The 14,745-nt window shown below is 31.0% G+C and overlaps 1 protein-coding gene across 3 annotated transcripts; it reads right to left on the bottom strand.

Moving 5' to 3' along the window:
* Positions 1–11,278: 11,278 nt before the first annotated feature.
* Positions 11,279–14,601, bottom strand: LOC137821652 (protein IWS1 homolog 1-like). 3 transcript variants are annotated; one of them, XR_011082855.1, is made up of 11 exons: positions 14,405–14,566; positions 13,815–14,301; positions 13,262–13,375; positions 12,791–13,011; positions 12,572–12,701; positions 12,405–12,467; positions 12,239–12,316; positions 11,984–12,075; positions 11,851–11,890; positions 11,611–11,764; positions 11,279–11,506 (listed from the first exon to the last, which is right to left on the bottom strand). XR_011082855.1 is itself a non-coding variant. In XM_068626352.1 (11 exons), exons 1-11 carry the CDS (start codon positions 14,422–14,424, stop codon positions 11,408–11,410), a joined length of 1,518 nt encoding a protein of 505 aa, XP_068482453.1. In that variant the 5' UTR covers positions 14,425–14,601; the 3' UTR covers positions 11,279–11,407. The 3 variants fall into 3 exon arrangements, 1 of the variants encoding a protein (XP_068482453.1); XR_011082854.1 differs by having other exon boundaries at positions 11,851–11,896; XM_068626352.1 differs by having other exon boundaries at positions 11,851–11,910; positions 14,405–14,601.
* Positions 14,602–14,745: the final 144 nt, after the last annotated feature.

A 14,745-nucleotide genomic window follows, 5' to 3' on the forward strand; every position in this document is an offset into this window, starting at 1 on the left:
TATATTTTTTTTACTTTAAAAGTATAATAAGACTAAAATAAAAATATTATGTATATCATAGCAATAAATGTACATTATCTTATTTAAAAAAAATTCTTTCCTCTTTAAATTCCACTTTACATCCATATAACAACCATAATTATAATTTTTTCAAAAGTTTTGTTTATTCCATTAGTTATTGTTAAAATAAAGTTGGATGAAGAACCTTAAACATTTTCTTATGTAAAAGATAAATTTTTAATTTTTTATGTTTCATTGTAACCATTGTGATTAAATTTTAAATAAGAATGAAATTTGAAAATGATGATAACACTCTTCTAAAACCAATTTTTTTAATGGTTTAAATTTATTTAAAACTACATACTCGAGATAGAAAATAATTAAATAGAATTTGAGTTTCATATTTTTAATATAGTTATTATTTTTCCCGAGTTTAATAGATTACATAACCAACATAAATTTGAAGACTAAATGTTGGAAATAGAAAGGAAAAATGAATACACGAAAAAAAACTTATAGAAAAATAAAAAAACAACATTATTCATATGACAAATATTGTTTCAGAAATGAGATTGACATTTGACTGAATCAATAAAAAATGCAGTTAACAAAAATGTTATTACTTTTCCATATTATGATTTTATTTTTATTGGTGATAATCTGCATTGTAAAAATTTATTTAATTTGATTAACATTTATATTTAATCAAAATAAACTAAATTGAATTATCGGTAAATTTATCATGTATTACTATTATGTTAGCTATGAATTGATAAAATTTATAAATAAATTGATAGTATATTTTTCATCTTTTATTAATAGTTATAAATTTTCAATTTTTATTGTGTTGTAATGAGTTTTTTTATAGACAAAAAGAGTCTTAAAAATAAGTTAAAGAAAGTCTTTTATAATGTTATTATTTGCATTTAAAATTGATTAAAATTTATGTTTACATATATAAATTTTAAGATAATTACTTTCTTTACAAATAATTATATTAACATAATATATAAATATAGTTATTAATGAAAGAGATATACAAAATTATTTATAATATGTACGCTTTTTCAGATTTTTAATATTTATAAATGTAATTATCAATAATATTTATATATATTAATTATAAATTATTATTTTTTTAAGAAAAATAAATACGGTATAAGATTTGTTTTATTAAAGTGAATTAAATCATATTATATTCTTTTCGGTAATGCTTATAAATATATCAATTATAATCTTTTATTATTTAAATGTTATAATTTAAAATTAATCTTGAAAATATGATCAACAAATATACAAAACAACACTTCAATAATATTTACAGAAACAATTCCACGGTAATTTGACTATAATAATTTTCATAACATTTCAGCATAATATAAATACTGAAAATCTCTAATATTATGATTATAATGAATTATAAAAATAAAATATATAGCAACTGTATAATAGAATCTCATTCACTATTATAGAAGTAAGATATTTAAAAGTTGCAAATTAAAAAAATTATTATTCTCAAAGTCATTTCCATTTGATAACACATTTTACTTTATCCAAATCTAAAATGAAAAATGGAATCTCAAATAAGTAAATCAAACAAAATACTTTTATTCATTTCAAAATCATGTCTATAAGAAGAGCCATTAGATTTTATTTCGTGTACTCACATAAATATAATAATCACGAAAAAAACAAAAAAATATTAAAAGAAAGTACTTAAAAACATTATGTTAAAGAAATTGTACATGTATTCAGAGTATATATGTGACCCTATAATATCAAAACTTTTAAACTATTGTATATAAAATAAACACATATCACTTCCATCATTGATGTTTGACACATTATACATTTTCTTCTACGTTGGTGCAAATCATTTGCACATCTTGAACATGTTTCACATTTGCAAGACAAATACAACATGTCAACCTTTCACATTCATTTTTCCGTAATCAATAATAAAGAGAAACACTTACCATATGCCTTCAACAGCGACATCGAAAGTTATCGTGCAAGTCCTTGGTGTTATAATTTCTAATTCTATTATCCGAAAATAGCCAAGATCTTTCATGGCAATTATCAAGAATATGAATTAAAATACCTAGATCCATAGTGATGATCGTCGATTGTTGCAAAATCTCTACGACAATCAAGAACAGGAGGTTTGTGGTCTTCCTCAACCAAATAACATAATTCCTCTATGGGACCTTAGTCTTCTTGATGGGGAGAAGAACGTGTGTTTTTATTTGGTGTGTTGGAGACCATAACCAATAGCTTATATTTATATTGCTAATTAGGGTTCCCATAATCCCCTTAATTAGGCAATATTGGTATCTACTCATTTAATCCACATTAATAAGGTAAATAGGAAATATAATTGTATATTGTAACCCATTAATAGGAAATCTGTTATTTTCCTTACAATCTCCCACTTGGGTTATATATTACCCTGAACACAATTATATCACAATTCTTTAGGCGCGCATCCGTATCCTATTTATTTTAATTTTCTTTATGAACAATTTGGTCCATCTAATACAAAGATAAGGAAATTACCGTGATATTTATCACAATCAATCTGTGACAAGACCACGACAATCACCACATATCAATATACCAAACGACATAAATCTAATGTGGATGAGTAGCATGGGAATTTCGTAAAGTGTTATCTCAAAGTAACGACAATTTCCAACTGATCCTACTTTATTCTTTAGTGAGATCATTCCAAAATCTTTATACACAATTAAAATTGTTTAATAAAGAACATAGTGAATTCAATCATAGACATATAAATCATCAACTTTATTATGTAGAAATATAATAAGCAATAGAATATCCAAAACAAAACATAGAACAAGAACACTCCCACTAAACCAATGTATCATCATGAATAACACCCATATGAGCAGTGTGCTTATGAAAGACCTTAGGTAGCAATCCCTTGGTTAATGGATCAACTAGCATAGAATTTGTTCCTATATGTTCTATAGAAATTTGTCTATTTTGAACTCTTTCTTTCACAACTAGAAACTTAATGTCAATAAACTTTGACTTCGTTGAGCTTCTATTGTTGTTGGAATAAAGGACTGTAGAGTTGTTGTCATAATAAATCTTTAGCGGTCTTTCGATTTCGTCTACAACTCGTAATCCCGTAACAAAATTTTGAAGCCACATACCGTGGTTGGATGCCTCACAACAAGCTACAAACTCTGTTGCCATAGTTGAAGAAGCTATAAGAGTTTGTTTTACAGACTTCCACGATATGGCTCCTCCAGCTAATATGTAGACATAACCCGATGTGAGCGCTTGCTATCTTGACATCCCGCAAAATCAGAGTCAGAGTACCCAATGATCTCCAAATTCTTTGACCTCCGATAAGTGAGCACGTAGTCTTTTGTTTTCTTCAAATAACGCAACACGCGTTTGGCTGCTGTCCAATGTTGTAATCCCGGATTACTTAAGTATCTGCCCAATACTCCCACAATGAATGTTATATCAGGACGAGTACAAACTTGTGCATACATTAGACTCCCTATAACAGATGCATAAGGAATCTTCTGCATTTCTTTTTTTTCAAGATCATTTTGGGGCATTGTTTGAGACTAAATTTGTCTCCTTTAGCTACTGGTGTATCTCCTGACTTACTATCTTTCATGGGGAATCTACTCAGAATTTTATCAATATAGGTCTTTTGTGACAATCCAAGAATACCTCGAGGGCGATCTCTAAGTATTTGAATCCCCAATACAAAAGATGAATTACCAAGATCTTTCATTTCGAAATTCTTCGTAAAAAATTTATTGGTTTCATGCAATAATCCTACATCACTACTAGCAAGTAGAATATCATCGACATATAACACCAGAAAGATATATTTACTCCCACTGAACTTGTGGTACACATAATCATCAACAACATTTGCCTCGAAACCGTATGAGGTAATGACTTGATGAAACTTTTGATACCATTGACGGAAAGCTTGCTTGAGTCCGTAGATGGATTTCTTGAGCTTGCACACCATAGATTTTGGATCACCCGATACAAAATTTTCTGGTTACAACATATAAATCGTCTCATCAATGTCACCATTGAGAAACGTGGTCTTGACATCCATCTGGTGTAACTTCAAGTCAAAATGCGCTACCAATGCCATAATTATTCTAAAAGAATCTTTCGAAGAGACGGGAGAGAAAGTTTCTTTATAGTCAATATCTTTCTTTTGAGTAAAGCCTTTAGCGACTAGACGTGACTTATATCTCTCAATATTGCCATTTGAATCCCCTCGGTTTTAAATATCCATTTGCAACCAATGGGTTTCGAGCCTTTAGGCAATTCAACGAGATCCAAAACGTCGTTGTCATTCATAGACTTCATCTCTTCATTCATGGCATCGATCCATTTAGAAGCGTCTGAACTACGCATGGCTTGATAGAAGTTGATAGGATCTTCCTCTGTTAAACCAATTGCATCCTCATGTTCTTGCAGAAATACGATGTAATCATCCGAAATCACATTTCTTTTTTCTCTAATGGATCTTCTTAATGGCAATTCTTGAGGTTGTTGAGTTTGATCATTAGGTGGTCGTGAGGAAGAACTTCATTGTCGTTTTGTTGTACAAAAATGTTAGGAATAGGAGCCTCAACATCGTTGTTGAGTTATGGAGTTGTGTCATGAAAAACAACAAGTACAATGACCTTGTCATTTTGAACAACAAACTCTTCATCAAAACCGACATTCCTTAAATCTTCTTCCCTCCCAAACTCAATTCCCTCAAGAAGTCTTGCATTTTCTGTTTCAAAAATAGATCTTGATGTGGGATCAAAAAACTTGTAGCCTCGAGAGCGTTCAGCGTACCCAAAAAAATAACAGCTAACCGTTCTTGAGTCTAGTTTTGCTTTGTGCGGCTTATAAGGGCGCGCTTCAGCTGGACAACCCCAAATGTGCAAGTGCCTAATGCTAGGTTTCTTGCCTGTCCACAACTCATAAGGGGTTTTGGAAACTGCCTTACTTGGTACTCTGTTAAGGATATAAACTGCGGTCTTTAATGCTTCTCCCCAAAGTGATTCTGGTAAAGAAGAATGAGCAATCATACTCCTAACCATGTCTTTAAGAGTTCGATTTCTTCGTTCTGCAACACCATTCATACTGGGTTTGCCCGACATTGTGTATTGCGGAACGATTCCACACTCATTGAGGAAAAGAGCGAATGGCCCCGAACGTTGTTCTCCTGATCCATCATATCAACCGTAGTACTCACCACCACGATCAGATTTGATAGCCTTAATTTTCTTTCCAAGTTGAAGCTCAACTTCAGCTTTGAAAGATTTAAAAACGTTACGGGGTTGAGACTTCTCATGTATCAAATATAGGTAACTGTATCTAGAATAACCGTCTATAATCGTAATAAAATATCGTTGTCCATTCCGAGAAGTTGTAGGGAATGAGCCACATATATCAGTACGTATTAGTTCTAAGACGTTTGAAGCTCTTTCAGCACCTAATTTTCTTTTGTTTGTTCGTTTTCCTTTGATACACTCAACACAAACTTGAAATTCTATTAGATCTAAGGGTTCAAGGATTCCATCCGACACAGGTCTCTGAATTCTCTGTTTAGAGATATAACCTAAACGCTTGTGCCATAAGGTAGCAGAATCCTCATTTAATTTTCGCTTTGTACCACGCGAACTTGTTTGCAGTATTTCATTATAAAAACTAACAATATCAAACATATATAGATTATCATTCAAATAAACAGATCCAATAAGATTTGAATTTTCGTAGAGACTAACTTTATTATTTCCAAATGAACAAGAAAAACCAGATTTGTCCAAACTAGAAATTGAAATTAAATTCCGTCGAAAAGACGGTGCAACAAAAGTCTCAAATAAATCCAAATAAACTCCGATCTTTAATAATAATCTAAAATCTCCTATAGCCTCCACCGCAACTTTATTGCCATCGCCCAAAAAAATGAATCTTTCAGCATCACTTGGCGGTCGGCTCCACAGGCAACTCTGCATAGACATACTTATGTGAGTAGTAGCACCAGAATCTACCCACCAAGTATCCTTAGGTACATAAGCTAAATTAACTTCAGAAGAAACTAAAGTTAGAAGCAAACCTTTCTTTACACGCCAATCAATGTATTTGGGACATTGCCTCTTCATGTGTCCCGGCTTCTTACAGAAATGGCGAATGAATTCACCATTATGCATCTTTGGTTTCTTCTTTTGATAAGTTCCCTCCGCAGTATCCTTAGCTCTCCTTTTCATCTTATTCTTCGAGGTCGAAGCCAAATGAGCACTATCAGCCTTATCTCGTTGTTGTCTCTCTTCCTCTTGCACACAATGAGAAATAAGCTCATTTAAGGACCATTTATCCTTTTGAGTGTTATAACTCACCTTAAATTGACCAAAGTGTGCATGCAGAGAGATTAAAACCAAGTGCACAAGCAAGTCCTCAGATAGCTCTAACTTAAGTGACTTGAGTTTTGATGCGAGATTAGACATCTCCATGATGTACTCTCTTATGTTTCCTTTGCCCTGATACTTCATGGAGACGAGCTTACCCAAAAGGTTACTCGCTTCCGATTTTTCATTCTTGGCAAAGTATTGTTCAATTCCTTAAAGGAACTTTTTGGCATCCCCACTCTTAGAAATAGAGCCCCAAAACGCTTCCGGAATGGAACGTTTCATGATGATCAGACACATTCGGTTAGAGCGAGCCCACTTCTCAATTTTAACCTCATTTGGGTTATCCAAAGTAGGAGTGGGTCGTTCCACCCTAAGTGCCAGATCCAAATCCATACAACCAAGAACATTTTCCACGATTTCTTTCCAAAATTTAAAGTTTGTCCCGCTAAGTATAGGGATATTATTGGCTTGAGCAGAAAAATCCGGAGCAGTAGCAACAGAAATTGAATTTAGAACAAAAGAAAATTCAATAAAGCTCACATAAGTGTTAGAATATATGACCTTAAACGGGGTGAATTGTTTAAAGGGGGTTTTCAAAAACTTTTTAAGCTAGAACAAAATCCTTTGTATGAAACTCAATCAGAAATTTAGTTAGCCAAGATATAAAGCACAAAACAGCAAAACACCAGAAAAACAATCGGTTGTTTCTTCGAAACAATCGGTTGTTTATACCAACAAATCAATAACAACTGAATTTAAATGAGTTTAAGAGAAGAAAGAGATGCACAAACAGTTTATACTGGTTCACTCTTAAACCAAGAATTACATCCAGTCCCCAGAATCCACTGGGCAATCCACTAAGCAATCAAATACAATTACACACAAAACAACCAAAGAAGTGACCTTGAACCCTTCAAGAAACACACTTCCTTTGGCACAACACACACCAAGAATGTTGATCTTCACAACCTCAATAGCACACAACACTCCTTGGCTTACAACACCAAAAAATACAAAGTATTCAGAACGAATTACACTTGTTTACAGAATAAACTAAAATCAATACAGATGTAATCATATTTCACTCTCTCTTGAGAAAACCAAAACTGAAAAGTGAATGTTCAAAACTTGAAAACAATCTCTCACAACTGAAAAACTCAAATATGTTTTTCTTGTTTGTTATAAAACATAAACAAACTATTTATAGCTTTCAGTTGAAAATCATTTAAAGCACACTCAACTAACATAATTCTGTTAGGATTTTCAAACAAACAATCGATTGAAAACACGAAACAATCGATTGTTTTGGTTTGACAATAAGTCAACCAACCAAAACAGTTTTCAACATTTTCAAAAACACCTAAGAGTAAAACAATCGGTTGTTTCGACAAAACAACATGTTGTTTTTTTACTTAGTTTGAAAAACACTTTAATCTTAAAAGATTTAAAAAACACTTTAGCTTTAGATTCAACAAAGAGTGGATTACACAGATAAACTACCCACATCCTATGCTAAACTGCAACTTCAGCCTTGCATCAAACACTTGGATTTGGATTCTTCAAAGCCTTTGATCACTCTTGATTCAACAATAAATTTAGAAAATCATAAAATTAAATAAAGGTAACCCATCCAAAGATATCGGGGACTCCACTAACATTTTATCTTTGGACAAAATACTAATTTGTAAATGACATCTTGGTGTTGTAATCAAAATGATGACAACAATAACATGTTAAATAATAAATCTTCCTTTGGTCCGATTTAAAATTCACTTGTAAACTAAATAGTCATCACTCATTCTATCACAACAACCGTTCACGTAATTTCATTAAAATTCACCTTCTTTTGGGCCGATAAATAATTACAAAATTACATGTACGAAAACATCTATAATTCAAAACAAAATAATATCAAAAAAAGGTCACTTTGGCGACATATTGATTCAATTAAATCGTTTTAATTACAGACTTACCAATATTTAATTATAAATAATAAAACCGTAAAATTAAAAGTAAACCATATGAGAATTAAACTTATGGGATCCTTCTGCTTAATAAACCGTATGACAATCACGACAAAGTTCCACCAGTATTGATTTATAACACTGACAAATTAACAATGATTTGATGGATCCAAAGTACGTATCACAAAAATGATCAAATTTCATTAGTGATGGCCAAATGATTTAAATAATCACAATAACAACAATAAAGAATTGTCAAGCTTTAATAAAATTTATCAAAGAACTGATTATGCCATATATATCTTTTGACATGTAGATTGAATTAAAAAAAATATCAATCAAAATAAATGCACAGAGCGCATGATTTCAGGAGGAAAAAAATTTGGCGAAAGCTTTCTTTAAAGCGCATTCCACAAAAAACAAAAGCAATAGCATAATCAATAGTCCACTGGATCCACCGAAACATTAGTCCACAAAGAGTGTTATGAATTTATTTTATCAGTATATACACAACCATCAAAATACAGTGGTTGGATCCATCCACCGAGAAAAAAATAATAATAAACCAATGAAAGAATATGAGGAATTACATATTACATAATAAACCAAAAAATGGATCCATAGTCACCAAATGAGAAGACCCTTAATATTGAATGTTGATTGTAAAGAGGCATATCCATAACTCAAACCAAATAAAAAAATAATAATTAGGATTAAATATGATAAATTAAATATGTCTCTAATTCATCAAAACCATTCTTAATCCATGATGATGATCGCGATTGTTGCAGAATCTCTCGGAAATCAAGAACAAAAGATTTGTGGTATTCCTTAACCAAATAACCTAATTCCTCTCTGGGACCTTAGTCTTTCTTCTTGATGGAGAGAAAAACGTGTGTTTTTATTTGGTGTGTTGGGATCATAACCAATAACCTATATTTATATTGCTAATTAGGGTTCCCATAATTCCCTTAATTAGGCAATATTGGTATCTACTCATTTAATGCAAGTTAATAAGGTAAATAGAAAATATAATTGTATATTATAACCCATTAATAGGAAATCCGTTATTTTCCTTACACTTGGCTCAAGTCATAAACATTTAGAGTAACCATGTGACAACCAAATATTAAATTTTAAATGTTAAGGAGAAACAAAAAAGTTATGAAAACAGACACATCAAAAATACATAATGGTAAAGTTCATATATTTTAGAAAACAACTAACCCTTGCCATCTTTCTTTGTCAGTGCATCGAAAATCACCTGAGAAAAAAAAAACGTCAAATATCATCAAAATAACTAAAAATTATAAATTATTATAGTTTAAATCAACTCATTGGTTTTTTTTTGAATTTGCCTCCGTTTTAACACAAAATAAAATTAATAAAATATTATATTTACATTTATAAAATTTAAATGACACATAAAAGAAAGTAGTGAAGTATAAAATGAATTTCAGATAAGTAATATTGGTGGGTACTATAACTTTGAGAGAAGAAGTAATTTCTCGATTGACCAACAAAATAAATGAATGGTCCTAGTGAAGGAAACTAGTTATTTTTTAGTTAATAAAGAAGAAAATTAATTTAAAACAGAAAAGTAACATACCATTATCACTAGAATGTAACGTACTTATCTCTCCAACCAATTGAGTAACAGTTAAAATAAAAACTGATTTATTAACATCTAAAATTATAAAATATTCAAATAACCAAAAATAAAATATTAAATAAAGATAAAATAGATAAAAAGAAATAGAAACAGTATATATACATATATATATATATAAATATAACTCCGTTTGAATCTTTTTACAGATAGTTGAAAAACTTAAATTGTATATTTTTTATTTCGTAATTGTATTATATCAGATTCAATAATATATTTAAAAAAAAGAAAGACATGGGATACAAAAATAAATATTTTATGTTCTATCCAACCAAAAAAACAAAAATAAATATTTCATGTCAAGGTAGATAAGATATTGCTCATACTATTTCTAAAAAAATAAACTATTTAAACTTTGTACAAGACAGGTAAAGAGTTTAGAAAATTTATTTACAGTTAAAAAAATTAAAAGTATGCATTTTATCTTCAAAATCTATAACATATATAAGTATTTTACCGTAACATAAAAATATATAAAATATTAATTGTGTACTCTTAAAATAAATATTATATTTTAATATATTGTATAAAATATTAAAATAAAACATTTTACTTCTTAATTTTATCATCAGAAAAAAATATAAAATAAATTATTATTTTAATATATATATATATAATATTATAACTATAAATTATTATTATTAATACATTTTCTAATGCGATTTAAAAAATATTATAAAAATATTCAAAATTGATTTTGTTGTTTTGATGTGATTATTGATTTTTTTTTTTTTTATGTAAAATTAGTTTCCAGTTTTTTGTCACGTAATTTTCTTTTGAACAATATACTTATCATAATTATCATAATGAATATAATATTAATTTTATTATTAAAAAAAAAATTCTATATTATCATGTCACTACAGAAATATTAATTTTATTATTACAAAGTTTTTGAGTTGCAATAAAATTAGTAGGAAAATATCTATGTTTCAATGATTTTTTTGGAGTTAAATAAGTTTTTAAAATCAACAGAAAAAATATAAAAAATAAATATAAATTTAATTAAAAATATTTTGTAAATTACTATATCGGGGAGGAGAGGAGAGTTTTGTAAATCTGTATATACAAATTCCGTTTATAGATAATAAGTGTGGCCTTCCTTTTTATAATATGGGTTCAATAAAAGAATAACATAAATATGTTTTTTTCTTATCTATTCATTTCTTTATTCACGGTTTTACATGACCCAATTTTAGCTAATAATGCAAAAAAATCATAAAAGAACGTTAGGAAAATAATTTTACTCTTTGATATGCAAAAACTTGTTAATTTCAAAAGTTCCATTTTTGAGAGGTTCTTTAAATACAATGTAAAGATCTAATGCCTAAAATTAGAATAAATACAACTTATCATATTTACAAATATTTGACCATACCACGACCTTCCACACTCAGTTTTGTAGCCTGGAGCTGCCTCTTTTTTGGTGCCCTCAATTGCTGCAATTTCTTATTCATCTGCAATTACCAGTTTACATGTCAAATTAGTTCATATCTCAAGAAACTATCATCAGAGTCATAATTTTTTAACCCACAATTTTGGAAATTATAAAAGTAACAACCTTCATACGCTGTTGATCTTGGGCAGCTTGCTTTGCCCGGGCTCTAATCTCGTCGGGATCAATTTTAGATTGGGGTCGTATAACAAAATCTAAAGGTGTTGCTTCCGGCCTCGAAGCATGCTGCCTAGAAGAAGATTGTCCAGCCGTAGTAGGCCTGCATTACCGTCAGAAAAATTACAATTTAATATATTTTAGAAATTACTCAATTCAGTACTTAAAAAAGAGTTTTACAGGTCTTACTGTGAAATTTCCAAATCAAGATCACTATCTCTCGATATTCCTGCAACTTTATTAGTTGGCCTGTAAGAAATCAACAAAATTATATAAATTGCACATGATGGTAGAAGTATTGACCAAGAGAAAAGTGTAGTACTTTTTAACAGATGGTCTCCTATAAGTAACCCTATCATCTTCTACATTTCTCATGTCTTCAAATCGGGTACTCTTATTAAATATAGGCCGGCTCTGCAATTACAACACATAACATAAGCATAATTACAGAATCGGTCATTTTCAGTAAATAGTATCACAAATAGGACTAAAAACAATTTAGACATTTAAAACACTTCATGACGAGCACCAAATAGAAGTCTATGATGGAACAATAATTCAATCGTACATTACTTACCCACTTGTCAACCAACTCCTTGGCTAGTTTTCTATTTACACTGATTTCTTCGTCAGATTTTGATAAAAACATAATCACCTGTCAACACAATAAAAAAGTCCAAATTATTAATAGATTACACATATTTGAGGGTATTTTATGACCTATTAGAAAAGAAAAACCCTACCTTTCCAAGGCCACTCTTTTTCAGTTGTTCTCTCCTATCGTACTGCTCTAGGTCTATAGGAAACTGCATAACCAGACAAATAAACGTGATTCTAAATCTTTCTTTCTTGGTAAAAATAATAAATAATAAGCTAAAATGCTATATATAGTAGTGTAAACTCGTATTACCTCATTCAAAATCCTCAATATTTCCATGCGTATATTTATATTAGGCAAACTTCCATCAGGAAGTGGCTCAAGCCAATTCTTCAATAATGTTAGAACTCCATGATCTAAAAACTCTAATTGAAGTTGTTTTCTGCCAAAAAGATGCAAAAATTATTAAAACATAAAGTAACTAGACAATATTAAAGAAACATCAATGTTAGTAAAGTAACCACCACATACTTCGAGAGGACTTCTGTGAGAAGAGTCAGTTTCTTGAGTTTATTAATAGCAGGTTTCCCCTGTCTATTAAGATCAGCATCCTCTTCAGCTGTAACCTCAAGCTCAGCCATGACATTCTCCACTAGTAATGCTATTTCAGCAGGACTTCTCTCGTTCTTCTTCCTTTTCTTCCCTATTTTAAAAAGATCCTTCATTTCTGAATCCTCTTCACCTTCTTCTGCCTACAGATTCCATGTAACAGACTAAAATGTATCACAAAGACCATTTGAGAAACATGTCCTAAAATTAACTTCTCAAACTAAGGCAAAATCAACACAGCTTAATAGCTCAATTTCTTATCCTCAATAAACATTGAACATTATTATATATAGTATTTCTAGTTTACCAACACTCTAATAAGTTATCTAACACAGTGAATCTAATGGCAGGATAACTTAGTAAAAAAAAATTAAAAAAGGATAAATCACCAACCTGAGGAGCATCACCAGGAGAACGTGGTTCATCACTACCATAATAAGCAGGTTCCACTCCAGTGTCATCTATAAAGTTGTCATCATCCAGATCCCTGACACCATCGTGATCATCCTATTAATGTAAACAAAAAGTAGCGATCAGATACAATAACGACAAAATACTCGCCATTATAAAAAAGAGAGCAAACAATAATTATGATCAGTTTCACACATTTATTATCCCCAATCCCACAAACAGGAAATTTTCAACGTAAATGTTCACTTGTTTAATACAAGAATTCATTGAGTTAGGAGTTTAAGCTTTTGCGGTGGAGAACTTTTTTTATTCTAAATCCAAACATGATTCGATTTACTTCAAATTAATTATAATGAAAACAGCTTTACAAAACCAATTTCATCATTCAAAAATCAATTGTAAAAACCAGTTTCGTTCAATAAATTGTGAGAACCAGCTTCATTCAAGATTATTCAAAACCAATATCAATTTAAATCATTTCCGCCCAATCAATCAAGAAAAATCGCAAAGGCGGTATAAAAAATGCGGCAGATACCTCAGAATCTCCCCCAGCAATTGTATCCCACATCTCCTTAACTTCACCATCATGATCCTTCCCAGCCTTACCACCAAAACCTTTTTTCGAACCCCCAAATTTGGATCCATCGCCACTACCGAACCTCTGTTCCCCCTTCAGCCTTTTCTCCTTCTTCCCACTCCCAACTTCCTTTCCCTTCTTCCTCTTTCTTCCATCTTCCTCGTCAAACCTCGCCTCTGGAACATACCCCTCCTCCTCCTCATCCTCGAGCTCCGCCGCCACCGACTGCTTCCCAGCGACGCTCTTCTTGATCAGCCTCTTCCGCGGCTTCGATCGCGCTGCATCGTTGTCGTACACCGGCGTCTGCGACCGATCCCGGCCGCGCCACTCGTCGTTGACATCGTCCTCGTAATCGTCGAGCTGGTGACGCGGCTCCGGGGAGGGCTCGCGGTCGGATTGAACGTCGTCGTAGTCCATCAAGGGCTCACCGTCCTCGTCGCGATACCTGAAAGCAAATTGATAAAAGAAAACGAGTGAATCAAACAAAGAAAAATCCTAACACAGGTCTAATTCAAGAAAAAAAAAAACAAAAAAAAACAGAAACGCACGGATTGTCTTCGTAACCCATGGTTGATGCGGTGTGTGTTGGAAATTGGAAAAGATTATTAGAAAAAATTGGCGGTGAGAGGGTTAGGATTTGTATTATCAATGTATGAAATGCAAAAGGAACAGAGTTGTTTGATACTAAGGGAGAGTGTTGTACAAAAATAAAACAGACAGGGAAGAGCTACTCAGATTTTATAGTGTGTTATTGGATGTGATAATTTCGAAAATAAAGACTACAAACACATTACCGTAAAATATTATTACAGATCAGATAAAATAATTTCCATAATAAAAACTACATTTACCCTAAAATATTATTACAGAAAAGATTAAATAATTTCAA

The sequence above is a fragment of the Phaseolus vulgaris genome, chromosome 9 (assembly GCF_000499845.2).
Source record: "Phaseolus vulgaris cultivar G19833 chromosome 9, P. vulgaris v2.0, whole genome shotgun sequence".
Lineage (NCBI taxonomy): Eukaryota > Viridiplantae > Streptophyta > Magnoliopsida > Fabales > Fabaceae > Phaseolus > Phaseolus vulgaris.